The sequence below is a fragment of the Danio aesculapii genome, chromosome 25 (assembly GCF_903798145.1).
Source record: "Danio aesculapii chromosome 25, fDanAes4.1, whole genome shotgun sequence".
In the NCBI taxonomy this organism is placed as follows: Eukaryota; Metazoa; Chordata; class Actinopteri; order Cypriniformes; family Danionidae; genus Danio; species Danio aesculapii.
The window spans coordinates 961,025-982,269 of record NC_079459.1 but is presented as its reverse complement, the minus strand read 5'-3'; the positions used below and the strand labels follow the sequence as shown (position 1 = coordinate 982,269).

The window sequence follows — 21,245 nt, the reverse complement described above, 5'->3', positions numbered from 1 at the left end:
TTTCTATAAAAGAAAGTTGTCCATGGTTTTAAAATAAACTCAGTTGTTCACTGTATGTGTTTGCCTTTTAATTTTGCAATCAAATCAAATCTGAAAAATTAATATTTAAAAATTTTCAGCCAATTAACTCCCATCAGCCTCCAAATCTAAAGAATTATCACTTATCAGTTAAAAACTCGGTTACTTGTTGTAAGTTTGTGCTTTGGTCCGCAGGGGTCAGGAAACAGACTGTCCTTCAGGCAGAAGGTGGACCTGCTGTCCCAGAATGCAACACCCATTGACCGGCTGTTTGAGGTGAGCACGGCTGTGTATTATTATTATTATTTTGTTTTAATTTTCACTTACTTTCTTCTTTTGGATAACAACAAAGCACATTAACTTAGATTAGTAATACAAACCGCATTTCATATTAGTGTTTGGTGAAATTAAATGTGTTTTAAGAGACATTAGCAGTGATAGTGTGTGTTGGAATTTGTGCAATTGTGCATATTTGTTTGTGTATTTTAGTGTGTGCATATTTTTGTGTTTTTTCATTGTGTGTGTGTGTGTATACTGTATAAATAAAATAAACTATATTTTATAAAATAAACTGTATTTTATTGTGTGATGGTGTGCACATGTCTTTGTGTGTTTTATGTGTGTTTGCATATATATTTTTATGTATTGTTTTGCGTGCATTTGTGTGTATGTTATTGTGTTTATGTGTGTGTGCATGGTTGCATGTGTTTTTGTGTTTTGTATTTGATTGTGAGCGTGCGTGTATGCTTTATTTAATTATGTATGTGCTTGTGTGTGTTTTTGTGTTCTATTGTGTGTGTTAACGTGCAGCACATTGTGAGTGGAAACGAACTGGAGGTTCAGCGTTTGCTGAGTGAAAGCGAGAGTGAGGAGGACGGCAGGAAGTTGTGTCATCCTCTGTGTTCCTGTGACGCCTGTGACCTGCACATCTCTGGGTCAGCACACAACACACACACATCATTCACGGCACACATGCACAGAGGCTTTAAGGTGATCTGGAAAATGTCGAAAAACCCCTTAAAGAGATGGAAAAAAATAGTCCTGTTAGTTTATTCACCCACAGGTCATCCAAGATAAGAGTGACTTTCTTTCTCCAGTAGAAGGAAGATTTTGAGCTAAATTCATGGTCATTGGTGATTCTAATAATTGCAGTGAATGGTGACAGGTTTTTTTTGATTAAAAATAAATGCATACAAATCAATAGCCATGGATCCTGATGACACACTGAGGTGTTGTAAAGCAAAAACGAGTGTGTTATTTTACGCTTGATTATTCAGTTTATGTCTACATGCTGACAGACTCCCAGAAAATGGCTGGTAATTTAATTTGTATCTTTGCTCTACTCTATCAGTGCTTGTGATTGGTTCATTTTATTTTTGACAATTAATGTCAATTTCCTGAATATTAAAAAAAAATAGACCTACTCATTTCCTCTAGACAAAACTAATCTCGATATCACAGTATATGTATCGCAGAAAAACTAAAAATGGCATTGTCAGTGTTTTTTCTTGACATTTTCTTGAACCAGGAGGCTGAATGACCCGTCAATAGTCACTCCATTCTCCCGGGACGACAGAGGATACACTCCTTTACATGTTGCTGCTATTTGTGGTGAGCATTGCACTTATTTCGGTTTGCTTTTTTTGTGTTTTGTTTATGTTTTTTGTATTGTGTGTTTTAGATTGTGTTTTGGTTTGGTTGTTTGGACTGGTGTTTGTTTGTTTTTTTTTGTTTTTTTTGTCTATTTTGTTTGGCTTGGTTGTTTGTTTGGTTTGGACTTGTTTGTTGCTTTATTTTGTTTAATGTTTTATAGTTTGGTCTGGGTTTGTTTGTGCTTTTTTTTTTTGTTTGTTTTGCCTGGTTGTTTTTCTTAATTTTATATTTGTTGTTTTTTTCTTTGGCTTTTATGTTTTATTTATGCTTGCTTTTGTTTTGACATTTAATTTGTCTGTTTTGATTTGCTTCGTATTCCTTTTAGATGTTTTGTTTACTTTTTCTCTTTATTTTTTGTTTTTTGTTTGTTTTTTTATTCTTGCTTTTTTCTAAATTAAATTAATTCAAATTTTTAGTTTTATGGCTTATTCGCACAAGATGCGGATGAAGCGTCAATCATTGACATGATTTTACATGTTAAGTCAATGCAAAGATGCGAATAGACATCCTGCGGAACGTTTCACATCGAATGAGGCGAGTTGGACAATCTGAACTCTAGTGGACATTCGCGCCGCATTAACCAATCGTGAACTTGCTCTTGTAGGGGAGTGATTATGACATAGTGCTTGTTGTTGGTGTTCCGAGGGGAAATCGTCCTGGCGACAACGGACAACAGCTCATCAAACTGGGCTCAGCTCAGTCTGAAGTACCGCTGAAAGCCTCCATCGTCCAGATATAGTTTCTAGAAGAGTTGATGAACTCAGAGAGCTGGGTGCACCTCTGAAAGTATCTAATGGACTCCGACACAGCGCCGATCGAATCTATGCTTTTTCAGCCTTCCTAAAGTACATAAGCACAGCTGTTTTCTCAATAAAATCCATGTTAGCCATTTAGCAACGAAGCTAGAGTCACCGGGCAGAAAGAAGTCCCATGACGCGAATCACCGTCTATTGTGCAGTAAAATTCACGAGCGAATGAAGCAAATTTTACACACGAATGAAGAGAGTAAACTCAAAACGTTCACGCGTCTATTTAGGCGCGAACAGAGCGTGCTGCGTTTGGTGTGAACAGCATTAGTCTCTGCTTATTTAGCTTGTTGTTAGTTTGTTATATGTATGGTTGTTGTTTTTTTTTGTCATTTGTTTTGGTTTCTTGTGTAATTTGTTTTGCTTCTATTCTGATAGATCTACCATTTTATAAGAGATCAGGTGTTTCTGCATGAATAGGATTCACACATATAGTATCTGAGAGATTGGTAATAATAATCTTGTGCTCTGTTTATTATCAGGTCAGTCTCAGATGATTGATTTGCTGGTGTCGAAGGGAGCAGTGGTAAACGCCACCGATTACCATGCGCTCACACCGCTGCACCTCTCCTGCCAGAAGGGCTACCAGGGCGTCACGGTCAGAACTTGATCAATTATTATCAACTAAGTGCTTAATTTTTATTATTATTACATGGCTGTCTAGAATACTCGATTCTGATTTGGTCAGTCACAACATTCCAAGATATGTTATTCTCAGATAACAACCACTAAATAGCACAGACTCATCCTAGAACTTTCAATCGCCTATGATGCTCCATGAATACATTCACATGCATGTACTTTCTATGTATCTGCTTGTCTGTCACGCTGCATTTTCTTAACATTTATTTTTGCATTGTTTAGCACCATCTTGTGTCTGAATAATGCACAGACTACTATATGCTCCATTCAGCCAGTTTAGTTTCTGTCAGCTTTGTGTTTTTGAATGTTTGGCGCCATCTTGTGTCTGAATAATGCGCAGGTTAGTGTATACTCCATTCAGCAAGTTTGTTATCTGTTAGAATTGCGTTTTTGACTGTTTTGGAAAAATCTAGTGTCTGAATAATGCACAGGTTAGTGTATACTCCATCAGTTGTTTTAGTTTCTGTTAGCTTTGTGTTTATTTAGAGAATTAATAAACTATTATGGCTCAATATACAATATATATATATATATATATTGTATAATTCCCAAAATCGGCTCAGTATAGTTCAGTTCCATTACTTTGTACATTATAAAATCTCAAATATGACAATTAACAATCAACTCCTGAAATTGCATTCTCAAAACATTTTAAGACTAAAAGCAGCTTACAACTTGCATATTTAGTAGAACATCTTAAAAATAATGGCTATCTCAGTGTTGTACTGCTTTGGGAGTTCACAAAGTAGTTCAGCACTAAAAAGAAAACAAGTTAAAAAGCATCCTTTTTTCTTGTGTTTTTATCTGCAAATAGTATATGAGGATTTTTGCTTTTATGTATTTGTATTACTATCATTATTTTGCACTTTGGCCAACTCTAACGTGCTCTATAAATAAAGTTAAAGCTGAAAACTAGCTCCAAACCCCTATTAGCAGTTTAATTGATGTTGTGTTTGCTCTTACAGCTTCTCCTGCTGCATTATAAGGCCAACACAGATGCTCAGGACAACAATGGAAACACTCCTCTACATCTGGCCTGCATGTACGGACATGAAGACGTAAGGCATAGTAGTACTGATATACTTTCAAATGTAATGCATCGTATTTTTTAATTATGCATGAAACATAAGATGGCATTTCCGTAACTGCATTGGTGAACTGCACTTTTGCTGCTTGTACAAAAACATACTGTTTAAAATGCAGTGTAATTCTTGATTTTAACCTAATTATTTAATAATATAAGTATGTTACATTGCTATTAATACCTGGGTAGTGGTTGTGTAATTGTGCTAATGGCAGTCCTGAGATCAGTCTCTTTTTACTTGCCTAATGCGCATTACATATAAAAAAATATTAACTATACCAGTTCAATCTACTTTAATAATGCTTAAAGGACATTTCTTCACCTTTTACTTTCCCTCAAGTGGCTACAAACCTTTAAGTTTATTGATTTTCATAATCGAAAAAGAAAATAGTATGGAAGTCAATTGCAACCGGTCACCAACATTCTTTAAAATATCTTCTGTTGAGTTCAACAGATGAAAAAAAAAAACTGAAGCTGACAGTGATGACAGAATTTACAGTTTTGGCTGAACTGTCCCTTTAATTTACAATATAATTAAGATTAAACTGATTTCAAAGTTAATTTTGTTATTTTGCTCCATTTGTGTAAGATTAACATTGATTTTGTGTGCTTTTATGTTATATTTATGCATGTGTACCATTGTGTTTTTGTATTTTATTGTGAGTGTGTGTGTGTGCTTTTGTTGGTATGTGTAAGAAATAACACCATTAATATCTATGTCATAATTATATTAAAGTCAGCATGAAATCAAAATATATAATGTTTATTTTGCTAGCGCACATTGTTAGCCTTAATATGAACAGTTAATTAAGTTATTCCACTTAAAAACGGTTTGTTTTGCTCATTTTTAATCGAAGTCTGCACATCTGCTTCCACTCTGAAACAGCAGTCCTCTCTAGTGACTCTGATTGGACGAAATATGCTTAGCCACGCCCAGGTTGTCACTTTCGTCTGCGGCACCGACATCCCCCGCCTTTTAACTTTCGTTCGCGACACCCACCCCCTCCCCCTGCTCTTCACTTTCGTCCATGACACCCCCACCCCCCTTCTCTTCACTTTCGTCCGGAGTTCACTTTCATTTTAGTTCACTTTTTGCCCCTGGCCACGCCCCTCCATCCGCTAATTGCTGGTAAAGAAAGATGAGGCTTGGGGCTTACAAATTAAACCCCGCCTCCTACTTAATATTCATTTTCTCATGGAAATGCATCATCAACATACTGAAATAAAAGTTTTATAAGTCCACATGAACCTGAACTTGCGACCTTTTTTTTTTATTATTTGAGATAACAGTGGGCGTGGCTTGTTTTTTCCTACTGTGTGCTGATTGGATGTCATAAAGTAGGCATTTCATGATGGGGGAAAGGGTTTGGGGAGAGTTCTTACCACCTGTCAGGCTCCACCATTTCTGTTTGTTGTCAAAACTGACAGCTGAAGGGGCGTGGTTAAGTATGTTAGCCACGCCCAATACCTCAGACAGACCTAATCTTAGAATTTAACTGGAAACAAACAGGAGGTGCATTTTCAAATTTCAATTAAAGATTACAAGGGCAGGTAATATTCTTTTCTTGATAACATGCACAGATGAATTGTTCACCACAAAACTAGCAATGTGAGCTAACAAAATTAACATCGTTTTGATTTCATGCATACTTTTAGCTTTATTTATTGAGTGTGTGTTTTGCTGTTGTGGTGTCAGTGTGTGAAGGCGCTGGTGTACTTCGATCTGCACTGCTGTCGGCTGAACGTTCAGAACGATAAAGGAGACTCGCCGCTGCACATCGCCGCCCGCTGGGGGTACGAAGGCATCATGGAGGTGCTGCTGGAGAACGGAGCGTCCACACTCATCCACAATAAAGCCAAGGAGACGCCACTACACTGCGCGCTCAACTCCAAGGTTAACATCATCTGCTCTTCACACTCTGTGTTGCGTATTTATCAGTGTATCGTACCTATGAACATGCAACCAAAGCTGTTTGTGGACATTTAGATTGCTCATATAGGTTGTTTTCACATGACATCATTGATGATGCGTGACATTTAGATGGAGGGCAGGAAGTGATTCTTCTACATAGGAATTGCTATCAGAACATCAAAATGTTTGTGTTTTATGTTGATTATAAGTGTTTAAATCAACCAAAATAAGAAATGCCGAACAGCTTTTATAGACTTCCAAACGTTTTGCTTATAATGAGGAGAACGTTCAAGAAACTGGCTGAAGAAATGGAAGAAAAGGTATTTATTCAATACATCCATGTGTACAGGCTTTTTTTTTTTGAACGTGATAATTCACTTGACAGCACCAATAGCGATTATATACAGGCCTAACTATGTGTATAAATGTGTTAATATAAAAATCAGATACAAACATCACCACTCTTATACAAAATCCAGGAGAATATAAATAACGCTGCAATGAAATGTCTGTCTTGTTTTGCAATCATCCAAGACTTTACTGGCGTTTCGGCAGAATAAACAACCATAACGTGAACATCGAGATGCAAAACTAGACGGTTGTTGTGGAGCACTGTTTGTTTGTTTGTTTGTTTGTTTGTTTGTTTGTTTGTTTGTTCGTTTGTTCGTTCGTTCGTTCGTTCGTTCGTTCGTTCGTTCGTTCGTTCGTTCGTTCGTTCGTTCGTTCGTTCGTTCGTTCGTTCGTTCGTTCGTTCGTTCGTTCGTTCGTTCGTTCGTTCGTTCGTTCGTTCGTTCGTTCGTTCGTTCGTTCGTAAGTAAGTAAGTAAGTAAGTAAGTAAGTAGGGGTGTCCAAATTCCCTGGAGCAAGTTTAGCTCCAACTTCCTTCAACACACCTTCTTGGACGTTTCAAATATACGTAGAAAGAGCTTGATCAGCTTTTTATTGGGGTTGGAACTAAAATATGCAGCACACTGGCCCTCCAGGACCGAGTTTGGACACCCCTGATGTAGAAGTGTGTCCTGTCCACACTTTCGTATGCCTTCATCTGTTATTTCATGATGTCTGGAGGTATCCGCATGGGGGGAAACTTTAGCAATTTATAATAAAGATGTTTTGTGGCTCATAGTAAAGTGTATAATGTGTACAACTTGGTTAGTGAATGCTACAGAATACTGTAGCACAGTAAACTGATAAACTAATAAATAACATTAGTGTAAACTCTTGTGCATTGTGATATAGCTTAAAAAAACTGCAGCCTATTGAATAACTTGTTTATTACTACAGTATTGTCGTACTACAGCAACAATATAATTACTATGACAGTTTAATTCGAGTAATTATCTATAGTATTCTTCCAAACACTAGTATTTACTATAGTATTTTTCATGTAACGTAATTATACAGTGTCTACCGCCTCAATGACAGCCAAATATACGTTAGTTCAGTAGAAAACTCAGCCCTCTACATGATATAAGGATCATGTCCAACGTATCTGGTTATTTTCTATTTATATCTCCTTTAAAATATGATATAAATCACAAAAATGCAGACTTCTCTGTGGGTCCCATTCAGTTTTTTACTTCCTGCCCTCCTGAGTTTCGCACATCACCAGAACCACGTGATTAAAAACAACTTCTATCTAGTGTTGGATGTCCAAGGTTAGAAATGGTCAGGTGGGTTTTGCACATGATGTGTTTCTCTGTGTGTTGTAGATTCTGTCGTTGTTGGAGCGCACACACAACGACTTCAGTATAAGGGAAAGTGGATTCGAGGTGAGGTGATGCGTTTACATCTTTACACTGACTCTGGTTAGGTCGTTACAATAACATTTTATTTAGTAACATTACTTAGTATTTCTTATGTTTTTGGCTTTGTAGATGAAACTGAACTTAAATTGGACCTCTTTTCAATTATGATCCTGATTATTACATTCATACTGGTGTTGTGTGTGTAAATATAAATGCACATAAATAAATATATATATTATTTTTTTGTTTATTTACTTGCATAGAAATGTTTATTTATTCATTCATTTTTTTTAGGCTTAGTCCCTTTATCTAGCAGGGCTCACCACAGCGGAATGAACCGCCAACTATTCCAGCCTATGTTTTACGCAGCGGATGCCTTTCCAGTTGCAATCCAGAAATACGCATACACAGGGCCGGCGCATTCATAGAGGCAACCTAGATAGATAGATAGATAGATAGATAGATAGACAGACAGACAGACAGACAGACAGACAGACAGACAGACAGACAGACAGACAGACAGACAGATAGATAGATAGATAGATAGATAGATAGATAGATATAGATATAGATATATTAATATTAATATAAATTCAAATCTAATATATTGTACTTTTATATTAAAGACCCTTTATATTTTAATATAATACACATTTATAATAAAGAATACCATATATATTCCACTATATTATAATTTTATATTAAAGATACACATTGAAATTCTTTGAATTTACCATTTACAGTTATGTGTTTGGGAGTTTGCATGTTCCTCCAGTGTTGGCGTGGGTTTCCTCTGGGTGCTCCGGTTTCCCCCACAGTCCATACACATGGGCTATATAGGGGAATTGATGAACTAGATTGGCCGTAGTGTATGAGTGTGAATGTTTTACCAGACTTTGACAGAGTTAAACAGTTATCATCATTTTACTGGTCTCCTAATTTAATTTTCTATTCTTTTTTGAGCTCTCTGCAGTTTCCTCTCTTTATCCGTTAGGCCACACGTCCATGTCTCAACCGTTGAGCCCGTTCTTACTTACAAAACATCCTGAGAAACAGAGAAGTGTGTTCTTTTGTCTAGAATAACTCTATAATGGATATTTGTGTGCGTCTTCAGTCTCCGAGCCGCTCTCCTCCTCCGTCAGACGGCAGCAGCAGACGCTCCTCCATCTCCAGCTCATCTTCTCTGAGTGTTGAAGCCTCTCCGCTGGAGTCTGACCGCAGTCGGCACAGAGAGGTCAGACAGCGCCATCTGGAGGAACAGGCCAGATCAGCAGCAGTTTATAATCCTAAAATCATAATTGATGCTTAAACAGGGTTCCCACGCTTCTTGGAAGTACTTGAATTTCAGAAATGAATTCAAAGTCCTGGAAAGTAATTATAAACAATTATTTTAATGTCAATTTTAAGTGCAAGTAAAATGATAAGTACAGTAAGGACTTTCATGGTGCTACATATGCTGGGGGTGTGAATTACTAAGGAGCTTTATTTAAAATGAATGGTGCTTTAAAAAGTCTGTGAATGCGTGAGAACCCTGTATAAAAATAACAATCAAGACTAGAAAATGATTGTCAGTCATTAAGAAGTAATAAATTTGCATATAAAAAATTGACTCTATGGTGATTACAAATCTTTATGCTTTGGTTATTTTTGTTTTGTTTTGTTTTGGTTTGTGAACAGCTTTAGTTTTTTGTTTTGTGTTTGGTTGTTTGTTTGGTTTTGGTTGTTTTGTGTTTTAGTTTTGGTTTTTCATTTTTTGTGTGTTTTTTTTAGTTTTAGTTGTTTTTGTTAGGGTTTTTTGTTTTGGTAGTTATTGTTGTGTGTTTTTTGGGGTGTTTTTTGTTTGTTTTTAGTTGTTTTGGTTTTGTGTTTGTTGAGTTTTGGTTGTTTTTGTTAGGGTTTTTTGTTTTGGTAGATTTGTGTTTTTGTTGTTTGTTTTAGTTTTTTGTGTATGTGTTTTTGTTTTGTGTGTTGGGTTTTTAGTTTAGATATTTTTTGTGTGTGTTTGGTTTTTGTGTTGGTTTTGGTTTTTGTTGTTTTTCATTGGTGCTGTTTTAGTTTTGGTTGTTTTTTTATTGTTTGTTTTGGTAGTTATTTTGTGTTATTTGTTTTGTGTATGTCTGTTTGGTTTTGGTTGTTTTTGTTTGTTTAGTTTTGTGTGTTTATTGGCTTGGTTTTATATTTGTTGAGTTTTGGTTGTTTTTTTATTTGTGTTGTTTTAGTTTTGGTTGTTTTTTTTTCTTGATTTTTTTTTGTTTGTTTTGGTAGTAATTTTGTGTGTGTTTTTGTTATTTGTTTTGTGTTTGTCTGTTTGGTTTTAGTTGTTTTTGTTTGTTTGGTTTTGTGTGTTCATTGGCTTGGTTTTGTGTTTGTTGAGTTTTGGTTGTTTTTTATTTGTTTTTTTTTTATTTAGTTTTGGTTTGTTTCAGTTGTTTTTTTTGTAAGCGTTTTATTTTGGTAGTTATTTTGTGTGTTTTTGTTATTTGTTTTGTTCTTGTTTTGTGTTTTTTTGGTTGATTTTTGTGTATGTGTTTTTGTTGGGTTTTTCAGTTTTGGTGGTTTTTGTGTGGGCCAGCACGGTGGGCGGTTCATTCCGCTGCGGTGACCCCAGATTAATAAAGGGACTAAGCCAAAAAGAAAATGAATGGATGGTTATTTTGTTGTTGTTTTTATTTTGTGTTTGTGTTTTTTTTTTTTAATTCTTGTTTGGTTTTGGTTGTTTGTTTTATTTTGTATTTCTTTAGTTTTGTTTTAATAGTTTTCTGGCAACATTTCGGGTCTGTTTCTGTTTGATCGATTATTCCATTTTATCAATTAGCTCAGCTTTATCTTCCAGTTTTAATAGTAACTTTACTTTTCAAAATAGCTAACAGCATCACCTGATTATTAATTGTAAGGTTTATATGTGTAATATTTACTTCTGGATCCCTGTTGTTGTTGTTTTTGGATGAGCAGGTGGAGAAGCTGTTGAGAGCCGTGGCTGATGGAGATGTGGAGATGGTGAGTTAATACACTTGTTTTATTAGTAATAATAATAATAATAATAAATAATTGTATAAAGTCATGCATTATTATGCGTGTGTGTGTGTGTGTGTGTTTGTGTGTGTGTTTCAGGTGCGTTATCTTCTGGAGTGGCTGGATGAGGATCCAGATGAAGGGGAGTCTGCAGTGCCAGTGAAGACAGAGCTCTGCCATCCTCTGTGCCAGTGTGCCAACTGCGAACCCACACATAAGGTGGAGCATTTAACATCATCTTTAATACTGATTAAAGATCATGAACAAATAATACATCAACAAATGCACAAATACTTTTACACCTTAAAGTCAGCATGAAGCAAAAGTTGATGTACTTGCAACTAAATCTGAATATTGAGTAGGGGGCGGGGCTTTCTTTTTTGCATCATTCCCTCATAGCAAACTAAAAGTAAGAGGGGCGGGGCTAAGAATATCGTGGTTAAATCTGTGTGTGTGCAGAAAGCGGCTCATCTTCATCCGGACGGTGTGGGTGTGAACAGCAGCAGTGTTGACGGCTTCACTCCGCTGCATGTGGCGGCTCTGCATGGACACACACCTCTGATCTCTCTGTTCACACGCCACGGAGCAAACCTCAACGCTCGCAACAACCACAGCGCCACACCACTGCACCTGGCCTGCCAGAACAACCACACACAGGTCACACACTAAACATTACGCTCGGAAATGTGTATGTGTGCATCGGTGTGTGTGTTTTGTGTGTGTGTGCGTGCTTGCGTATGTGTGTGTTTGTTTTTTTGTGAGTGAATGTGTGTGTGGCGACTTTTGAGTGTGTAAGTTTGTGCATGTGTGTGTGTGTGTGTGTGCTTGTGCATCTGTGTGTTTTTTTGTTTGTGTGTGCAGGCTTGCGTGTGTGTGCATACTTATGTTGCTTGTCTGTTTTTGTGTGTGCATGTGGATCTTGTTTTTATCACGTTGTAGGGACCGAATGTCCCCTGAAGTATAACAATACCAGTATTTTGACCTTTTGACATTGTTTTTATGTGTATACCTTCCCCTAAACACAGACACACACACACACAAACATGCAAGCACGCGCACACAATTGCACAAATACCCACATACACACATAAATATACAGATGCACACATAAAAACATACACATTCACACACACAAGCATGCACACAATATAGAGTCTGTACAGTAGAATTTAGATATGAGGAGAGCCCATAAAACATGAAAACACAACAAACGTGTGTGTGTGTGTGTGTGTGTGTGTGTGTGTGTGTGTGTGTGTGTTTACTGTAGGTGGTTTGTGCTCTCCTGGAGTGTAATGCCAAACTCAATAAGAAGGATCATTATGGGAACACACCGCTCATTCAGGCCTGTCTGAAGGGGAATCTGGAGATCGCCAGCGTCCTGCTGGAGGTGATCATCTGCTGGATGTGTTTATATTCCTCTTTTTCATCTATCCATCCATCTATCTATATATATATCTATCTATCCGTCTATCTATCCGTCTATCCATCTATCTATCCATCTATCCATCTATCCATCTATCCATCTATCCATCTATCTATCTATCTATCTATCTATCTATCTATCTATCTATCTATCTATCTATCTATCTATCTATCTATCTATCTATCCGTCTATCCATCTATCCGTCTATCTATTCGTCTATCTATCCGTCTATCCGTCTATCTATCCGTCTATCTATCCGTCTATCCGTCCATCCATACATCCATCCATCCGTCTGTCTGTCTGTACGTTTATCCATCTGTATAAACTCCATCCAATCATCCATCCATCTATCTGTTTTCTAATTTATCCACCCATCCATCCATCTAGGCATTCATCCATCCCTACATCTATTTAACATTGTTCCATTCATCCATCTATCCAACCATCCATCTATCAATATATGTCATCTGCCTATCCTTTCATCTGTCTATCCATCTTTATATCATCTGTCTTTCCTTTCGTCTGTCCATCTGTCTGTCCATTTATCCATCAATCCCTGTATCCATCCATCTATATATCAGCTATTCATTCATTCATCCATCCCTCTATCTATATAACATGTATCCATTCATTCCGTCCATTTCTCCATCCATCTACAGTATCTATCATCCATCCATTTGTATATCATGTATTCATCCATTTATCCATCCACCCATATCTATCTATCTGTCTGTCTGTCTGTCTGTCTGTCTATACGTCCATCCATCCGTCTATACATTTATCCATCCATCCATCTATATAACATCTATCCTTTTTTTCATCAATCTATATATCATTCATCCATTTGTCTATCCATCCATCCATATATCATCTGTCTATCCTTTCGTCTATCTGTTTTTCCATCTATGCGTCCATCCATCTATATATTATCTATCTTTTTATTCGTCTGTTTGTTCAGTTATCCATCCATCCATCCATCCATCCATCCATCCATCTATATATCATCTATCCATACCACTTCTATATAACATCCATCCGTCCATCTTTCCTTCCATCCATCCATCCATCTATCGTCACTCCTTACATCCATCCTTATATCATCTCTCCATCCATCCATTCATCCCTCCATCGTTCTTTCTTTGTAAGCTTTTAAAGTCACAGTTAGCCTGCACTGCACATCCAGTGTGTGTGTGTTTCTCAGTCCTATTACAGTGTGTGTGTGTTAGTTTTCCGAGTCGCAGCAGTGTGACTGTGTGTTCTGTGTCTGTCAGAGCGGTGCGCTGGTAAATCTGGCCAATAACCACGGTAACACGGGTCTGCATGAGGCTGTGAGAGGAGCAAACGTGCCGCTGGTGGAGCTGCTGCTCCAAAGTGGAGCGTCAGTTCACATCCGCAACAACAGACAGAGAACAGCGCTGGACTGCGCACACGAGGCCGCTGCAAAGGTCACTCACTAGTGTACAGCAGCTGAGTGCACTATACACTACATGCTAACCCTTAGCTGGTGTTATACACAGTTGAAGTCAGAATTATTCGCCCTCCTATGAGTTTTGTATTTAAAAATTTCCCAAATGATGTTGAACAGATTCAGGAAATGTTCACAGTATTTCCTATAATATTTTTTCTTCTGGAGAAAGTCTTATTTGTTTTATTTCAGCTAGAATAAAAGACATTTAAATTAAAGCTATTTTAAGGTCAATATTATTAGCCCCTTTAAGCAATATTAGTTTTGGATTGTCTCCAGAACAAACCACTGTTATACAATGACTTGCCTAATTACCCTAACTTTACCCTAATTACCCTAGTTAAGCCTTTAAATGTCACTTTAAGCTGAATACTAGTGTCTTAAAGAATATCTAGTCTAATATTATATGCTGTCATCATGACAAAAAGAAAAGACATTTATTAGAAATGAGTTATTAAAACTATTATCTTTAGAACTCTTCTCTCTGTTAAACAGAAATTGGGGAAAAAATATAAGGGGGGCGAATAATTCTGACTATAACTCTACTTGTGAAAATGATCAAATCTTAATTCTAAATGTTCAGTTCTGTTTATCATGAGCCTAATGAATAAAATAATAAAAAATAAGTATCATTCAGGGGCGGCTCATCTTGGTTAGCACTGTTACGCTCAAATCATCCAATACTAGATACATTAAAGAGAAATGAAATCTCATTACAGTTGCTGCTCATATAAAATCAGCTTTTTATATAAACTCCACATCTTTGATCTGTTCTTCCGCATCAGAACTCTGAGATTTTGAGACTCCTTCAGAAAGCGCACGATGAAGCCCAGACGCAGAGGGCCAGAGCACCAGAGGGCATTGTGGGTAAGGACTAGAGAATTATAAAAGTCGTTCAAATCACTATTACATAGAACAAACATGGAGTCAAATCAGGACACCGTTCTTTCTCCAACAGCAAGAGTTAAACAGAGTCCTAACAATGGTGGACAGGACTTCGAGCACCTCAAACACAGGTACATTTACTGTCCAGTTATATCTTTATTACATAACGTTCTGAAATACGCCTGCTGTATTATATTTGAGGTTTCAAGGCTGCATTTATTTGATCAGAAATGCTGTAAAACTGAAATATTGTAGATTTTTTTATTTGTTTACATGTGAAATGAACTGTTTCTGCTGTAATATGTAGTCAAATGTCATTTATTTCTGTGATGTAAAGCTGTATATTTAGCAGCCAATTTCAGTCTTCAGTGTCACATGATCCTTCTGAAATCAGTGTTCAACTCTGATTATTATGAATGTTTAAAATGTAGATTTTAAGACCCTTTGCTGAATAAAATCTAATTTTGAAAGTGTTGATCTGTATCTGTTAACAGGAGTCTGAAGAGAACAGACAGAGTAGCATCTACGACAGCAGCAGCACAACAGGTATCATTATTCAGATTTTTTTTCCAGATTCTTTTGTATATATAATTATTTTAGATGTTGATTAGTTATTAATTAACTAATTAATAACAAATAATTATGTTAATAACTTAATTTATGTGTAAAAGTATCGTCATATTTCTGTATTTAAAATGTTAATCTATAATTTGTGCGTTTGTAATTGTACAAATTCACATACATTTGCCGTGCCACATCTGCAGGACTTCTGTGTCATTTCTGATTTATTCTAGTTGCATTTTTTAATTAATTTATAAAATATAAGATTGTATAAAATATGCGACATCTCCCAGGCATTAGATGTAAATCCTTCAGATGAATTTGAAGAGTGCTGGACCGGTCTTGGCCATTGTTTGCTTTGTTCTGAAAATGGATTTATTGTGTTACAGTGTTGCATTTTCTTCTTGGTTTTGTTTGCGTAACTTGTTATAGTTACATTTTGTTTTGTTTGATTTGCTTTATTTCTTACGATGTTTCTTTTTATTTGTTTGGTTTGATTTATTTGTTGCAATGTTTTTTGGTTTAGTTAGTTTTGTTACAATGTTACATTTTCTTGGTTTGGTTTTTCGTTATTTGTTACATTGTTACATTTTCTTAATTTGTTTGCAATAACTTTATTTGTTACAATGTTACGTTTTCTTGGGTTGGTTTGCGTAATTTGTTACAATGTTACGTTTTCTTGGTTTGGTTTGCTTTATTTGTTACAATGTTACGTTTTCTTGGTTTGGTTTGCTTTATTTGTTACAATGTTACGTTTTCTTGGGTTGGTTTGCGTTGTTTGTTACAATGTTATTTTTTCTTGGTTTGGTTTGCGTAATTTGTTACAATGTTACATTTTCTTGGGTTGGTTTGCGTTGTTTGTTACAATGTTACGTTTTCTTGGTTTGGTTTGCTTTATTTGTTACAATGTTACGTTTTCTTGGGTTGGTTTGCGTTGTTTGTTACAATGTTATGTTTTCTTGGGTTGGTTTGCGTTGTTTGTTACAATGTTACGTTTTCTTGGTTTGGTTTGCGTAATTTGTTACAATGTTACGTTTTCTTGGGTTGGTTTGCGTTGTTTGTTACAATGTTACGTTTTCTTGGGTTGGTTTGCGTTGTTTGTTACAATGTTACGTTTTCTTGGTTTGGTTTGCGTAATTTGTTACAATGTTACGTTTTCTTGGGTTGGTTTGCGTTGTTTGTTACAATGTTACGTTTTCTTGGGTTGGTTTGCGTTGTTTGTTACAATGTTACGTTTTCTTGGTTTGGTTTGCGTAATTTGTTACAATGTTACGTTTTCTTGGGTTGGTTTGCGTTGTTTGTTACAATGTTACGTTTTCTTGGTTTGGTTTGCGTAATTTGTTACAATGGTATGTTTTCTTGGGTTGGTTTGCTTTATTTGTTACAATGTTACGTTTTCTTGGTTTGGTTTGCGTAATTTGTTACAATGTTACGTTTTCTTGGTTTAGTTTGCTTTATTTGTTACAATGTTACGTTTTCTTGGTTTGCGTTGTTTGTTAAAATGTTACGTTTTCTTGGGTTGGTTTGCGTTGTTTGTAACAATGTTATGTTTTCTTGGGTTGGTTTGCGTTGTTTGTAACAATGTTACGTTTTCTTGGGTTGGTTTGCGTTGTTTGTAACAATGTTACGTTTTCTTGGGTTGGTTTGCGTTGTTTGTAACAATGTTACGTTTTCTTGAGTTGGTTTGCGTTGTTTGTAACAATGTTACGTTTTCTTGAGTTGGTTTGCGTTGTTTGTAACAATGTTACGTTTTCTTGGGTTGGTTTGCGTTGTTTGTAACAATGTTACGTTTTCTTGGGTTGGTTTGCGTTGTTTGTAACAATGTTACGTTTTCTTGAGTTGGTTTGCGTTATTTGTTACAATGTTACATTTATTTGGTTCCGTTACTTGTTACAATGTTGCTTTTTTGGTTTGGTTTGCGTTGTTTGTTACAATGCTACATTTTGAACTGAATTGTTACATATTTAAATTGAAACGACGTCAGTCCAATTTTTTGAATCTTACATTTTCATGATTTGGTTTCCATTTAAGCATTTCTACATTCTATTGACTTATCTTCTCTTCACATACATCTATAATCCAACAGAATGCATATGTTTTTTATGCACACTGCAGTATTTTAAAGTGCATCTCAGCATCACTTTTTAAAATATGACATTTTCAAATGCGCATAAAAGCACTCATAGCTATCTTCTACTAACACGATCTGTTGATGTTAGTCTGTAGGGAGCGACAGACGGAGACTGACCCGAGGAGAAACAATGGACATCAGTGATCCACAGCCTCCGAGCAGACCCCTGACCCGCAGCCACACCATCAGCCAAGACCTGAGTTCCAGCGTTCAGCCTGAAGAGCAGATCAACGGTGGAAAACTGGAGGATGAAGATGATCAGTCCAGAGCTGAAGCAGATCCTGCAGACACTGAGATGGACAGCGTGGTGTTGTGAAGAGAAAGAAACCCACCATCACCTGAGCTGAATACGCAAGAACAATGACTCCTACTGATTCTTATGAGGCGAGTGTTTTAGAGGTTTTAAGGATCTGTGTGTTGTGAAGATGATGTTGCTTGCTTGATTTCACTTCAAAACGATGACCGTAACTCATTAAGCGTACGTAATATGCAGGTTATATGACAGAAACAGCATGCAGAGGAGTTTTGAAGAGACTGTCTTCACTTTTAACACACGGGATAAAGGGAGACGTTCAGAATCTACACAGATGAATGGGATTTCTGATCATTTACTGGCACATTTAGATGGATTTTTCTATCAGAATGTCACTTTATAAAAGGGATTGTTCAGGTGAGGATGTAGCAGGGGGGGTTTGCTTTCCTTACAGAACACAAGTGTTCATTTGTACCGAATATAGATCTTTCTTTTAATAGCATCTAACTGTTTTCTATCCTGTTTTAATTAATTCTGTAGTTATTAATTCATTTCTGACAGCTCCTTCTGCTGTCGCATCACTTTAAATTGTCACTTTATTGTTCATGTCTCGGGGTGAAATGCTGCGCTGTTTTGCAGTGAATGTGCCGGGGGTCTGCGGGGGGCTGTGTTACAGACAGCTCTGTTTCAATCACGCACTTTATTCCAGGAGTCTGTGTAAGTTTGCTTTTAGAGTTGAGCTCTAAACTGATTAAAGCTGAACAACAAGTCTGAGGAGTGTGTGGAGATGCATTTCTGTGTGTGAGTGAGTGAGTGAGTGAGTGAGTGAGTGAGTGAGTGAGTGAGTAAGAGAAAGTGGGCGTGTCTGTGAGAAAGTGTGAGGGAATGTGTGTCTTGAGTCTGGTGAACATCGCTGTAAATCTGCCTTAACTCATTTGTGCCACAATAATGAAATAAAAGCATACACTGTAAGAAGTCAGAAAGTCTTGTGCTAAAATCTATTGATGAAATAAACAACCCAGATTTATTATTGTTATTAATATTATTATTAATATATTTTTATTATTACTATTAATATTATTATTAATATTATTACTGTTGTATTTATTATTATTATTATTAATATTATTATTATTAATATGATTGTTGTTGTTATTATTATTATTATTAGCGTTATTATTATTATTATTATTATTATTATCGTTATTATTATTATTATTATTATTATTATCGTTATTATTATTATTATCGTTATTATTATTATTATTATTATTATTATTATCGTTATTATTATTATTATTATTATCGTTATTATTATTATTATTATTATTAATATTATTATTATTAATATGATTGTTGTTGTTGTTATTATTATTATTATTATCGGTATTATTATTATTATTATTATTATCGTTATTATTATTATTATTATTATTATTATTATTATTATTATTATCATTATTATTATTATTATTATCGTTATTATTATTATTATCGTTATTATTATTATTATTATTATTATCGTTATTATTATTATTATTATTATTATCGTTATTATTATCGTTATTATTATTATTAATACTGTTATAATAATAATAATTATTATTATTATTATTATCGTTAATATTATTATTATTATCATATTATTACTGTTATTGTTGTTGTTGTTGTTGTTGTTGTTGTTGTTGTTGTTATTATTATTAATTTTATTAATATTATTATTGTTATTTTATTATTATTAATACTGGTATAATTATTATTATTATCGTTATTATTATTATTATTATTATTATTATTATTATTAATACTGTTATAATAATAATAATAATTGTTATTATTATCGTTAATATTATTATTATCATATTATTACTGTTGTTGTTGTTGTTGTTGTTGTTATTAATATTATTAATATTATTATTGTTATTAATACTGGTATAATTATTATTATTATCGTAATATTATTATTATTATTATTATTATTATTAATAATAATATTATTACTATATTATTATTATTGTTAATAATAATATTATTACTGTATTATTATTATTAATATTATTACTGTTGTTGTTATTATTATTATTATTATTATTATCGTTAATATTATTATTAATATTATTACTGTATTATTATTATTATTATTATTATTATTATTATTAATATTATTACTGTTATTATTATTATTATTATTATATCGTTAATATTATTATTATTATTATTATTATTACTGTTGTAATATTATTATTATTATTATTATTATTATTATTATTATTATTATTATTATTATTATTATTAATACTGTTATAATTATGATTATTATCGTTAATATTAATATTATTATTATTAATATTATTACTGTTGTTATTATTATTATTGTTATTATTAATATTATTATTATTATTATTAATACTGTTATAATTATGATTATTATCATTAATATTATTATTATTATTATCGTTAATATTATTAATATTAATATTATTACTGTTATTATTAATATCATTATTATTATCATTATTATTATTATTATTATTATTAATATCATTATTATTATTATTGTTATTGTTATTCATTCATTCATTTATTTTCCTTTAGCTTAGTCCTTTGTTTATCAGCAGTCGCCACAGTGGAATAACCTGCGTATTATTCTGTGTTTAGTCTTAACAGTTAAATCTGTTTTACTCTCACTGATGCTGGTAAAATGTTTTAATATTATTTCTAATTTTAGGTTTTTGTAATTTTTAATCCACTTTCTCAACTTTATCTGCTTTTTTCTAAGTAAGACTCGTGTTTGATCAGCACATCTATGGTTGATCAGTGTGTGAAGCGGACAGCAGAGGGCAGTGTTACACTGCAGAAGATCTAAAACACACACACACACACACACACACCGCATTCAGTGTCATCTGTTCACTGAAGAAAACGTGAATAAAAGCTACTGTATTTAAACTTAAAGCTATAAAACTAGCATGAGTAATATTCATGTATGTAGTATTTTATATGTTTTGTAAATACTATTTCATAAATTGTTCAAAATAGGAATTAAAATGGCCGGACATTACAGTGCTCAGCATTATGAGCCCATGGTGAGAATGAATATCTGTATCCATTTCTCAGTGAATATAGGCAGTGTACTCTGGTGCATTTAAACAAATCAGATTTATTAAACAGATAGATTTATTAAAATAACGTTTTAGTCACCGAAATTATTCAGAAATTGAAAGATAACACGATTAAATTCAAGCAAAATATTGCACAAAAACCCTACATTTTTCCATATTTTGCTTCTCTTTATTTGTTTCTCCTCTTAAAATGTGTGTGTAATATTTTTCTCTAACATATACATTTGTCTGTACCAGTGTTTGGAGCGTTATCTTCAGTTATTTTGTTAGATGAGCTGCAGATTTGACTTCAGTACTGACTAATCTAATGTATATTCACTAATATAATATTGTAGAGCTTCCTATTAAACATATGAATTTTGTGAGGGGTGTACTTATATAAGCCGAGCACTGTACATTCCAGTCATTTAGTTAATAAATGATGTAAAAGAACACACAACACTACATATTAGTAAATAAAAATACAAGTACACTAATAGAACTGTCAAGACTACATTATTTTAGCTGATTAAATACATTGAAATTAATGA

General features: G+C 34.3%; 1 protein-coding gene across 2 annotated transcripts in view; it reads left to right on the top strand.

Annotated features, from left to right (window-relative positions):
• ankrd27 (ankyrin repeat domain 27 (VPS9 domain)) overlaps nt 1-18,367 on the top strand; it is a 37,170-nt gene extending 18,803 nt beyond the window's left edge. Inside the window, exons 13-29 of one of the 2 annotated variants that reach the window (XM_056451399.1) lie at nt 214-294; nt 829-953; nt 1,547-1,629; nt 2,960-3,075; nt 4,085-4,177; nt 5,900-6,097; nt 7,828-7,887; nt 8,978-9,097; nt 10,816-10,860; nt 10,975-11,094; nt 11,335-11,532; nt 12,143-12,262; nt 13,570-13,743; nt 14,549-14,630; nt 14,722-14,779; nt 15,143-15,194; nt 17,429-18,367. In XM_056451399.1, the coding sequence (XP_056307374.1) occupies nt 214-294; nt 829-953; nt 1,547-1,629; nt 2,960-3,075; nt 4,085-4,177; nt 5,900-6,097; nt 7,828-7,887; nt 8,978-9,097; nt 10,816-10,860; nt 10,975-11,094; nt 11,335-11,532; nt 12,143-12,262; nt 13,570-13,743; nt 14,549-14,630; nt 14,722-14,779; nt 15,143-15,194; nt 17,429-17,656 (1,953 nt within the window). In that variant the 3' untranslated portion in view covers nt 17,657-18,367. The remainder of the gene's footprint in view (nt 1-213; nt 295-828; nt 954-1,546; nt 1,630-2,959; nt 3,076-4,084; nt 4,178-5,899; nt 6,098-7,827; nt 7,888-8,977; nt 9,098-10,815; nt 10,861-10,974; nt 11,095-11,334; nt 11,533-12,142; nt 12,263-13,569; nt 13,744-14,548; nt 14,631-14,721; nt 14,780-15,142; nt 15,195-17,428) is intronic. The other variant, XM_056451400.1, reaches the window with a different exon arrangement.
• Nucleotides 18,368-21,245: the final 2,878 nt, after the last annotated feature.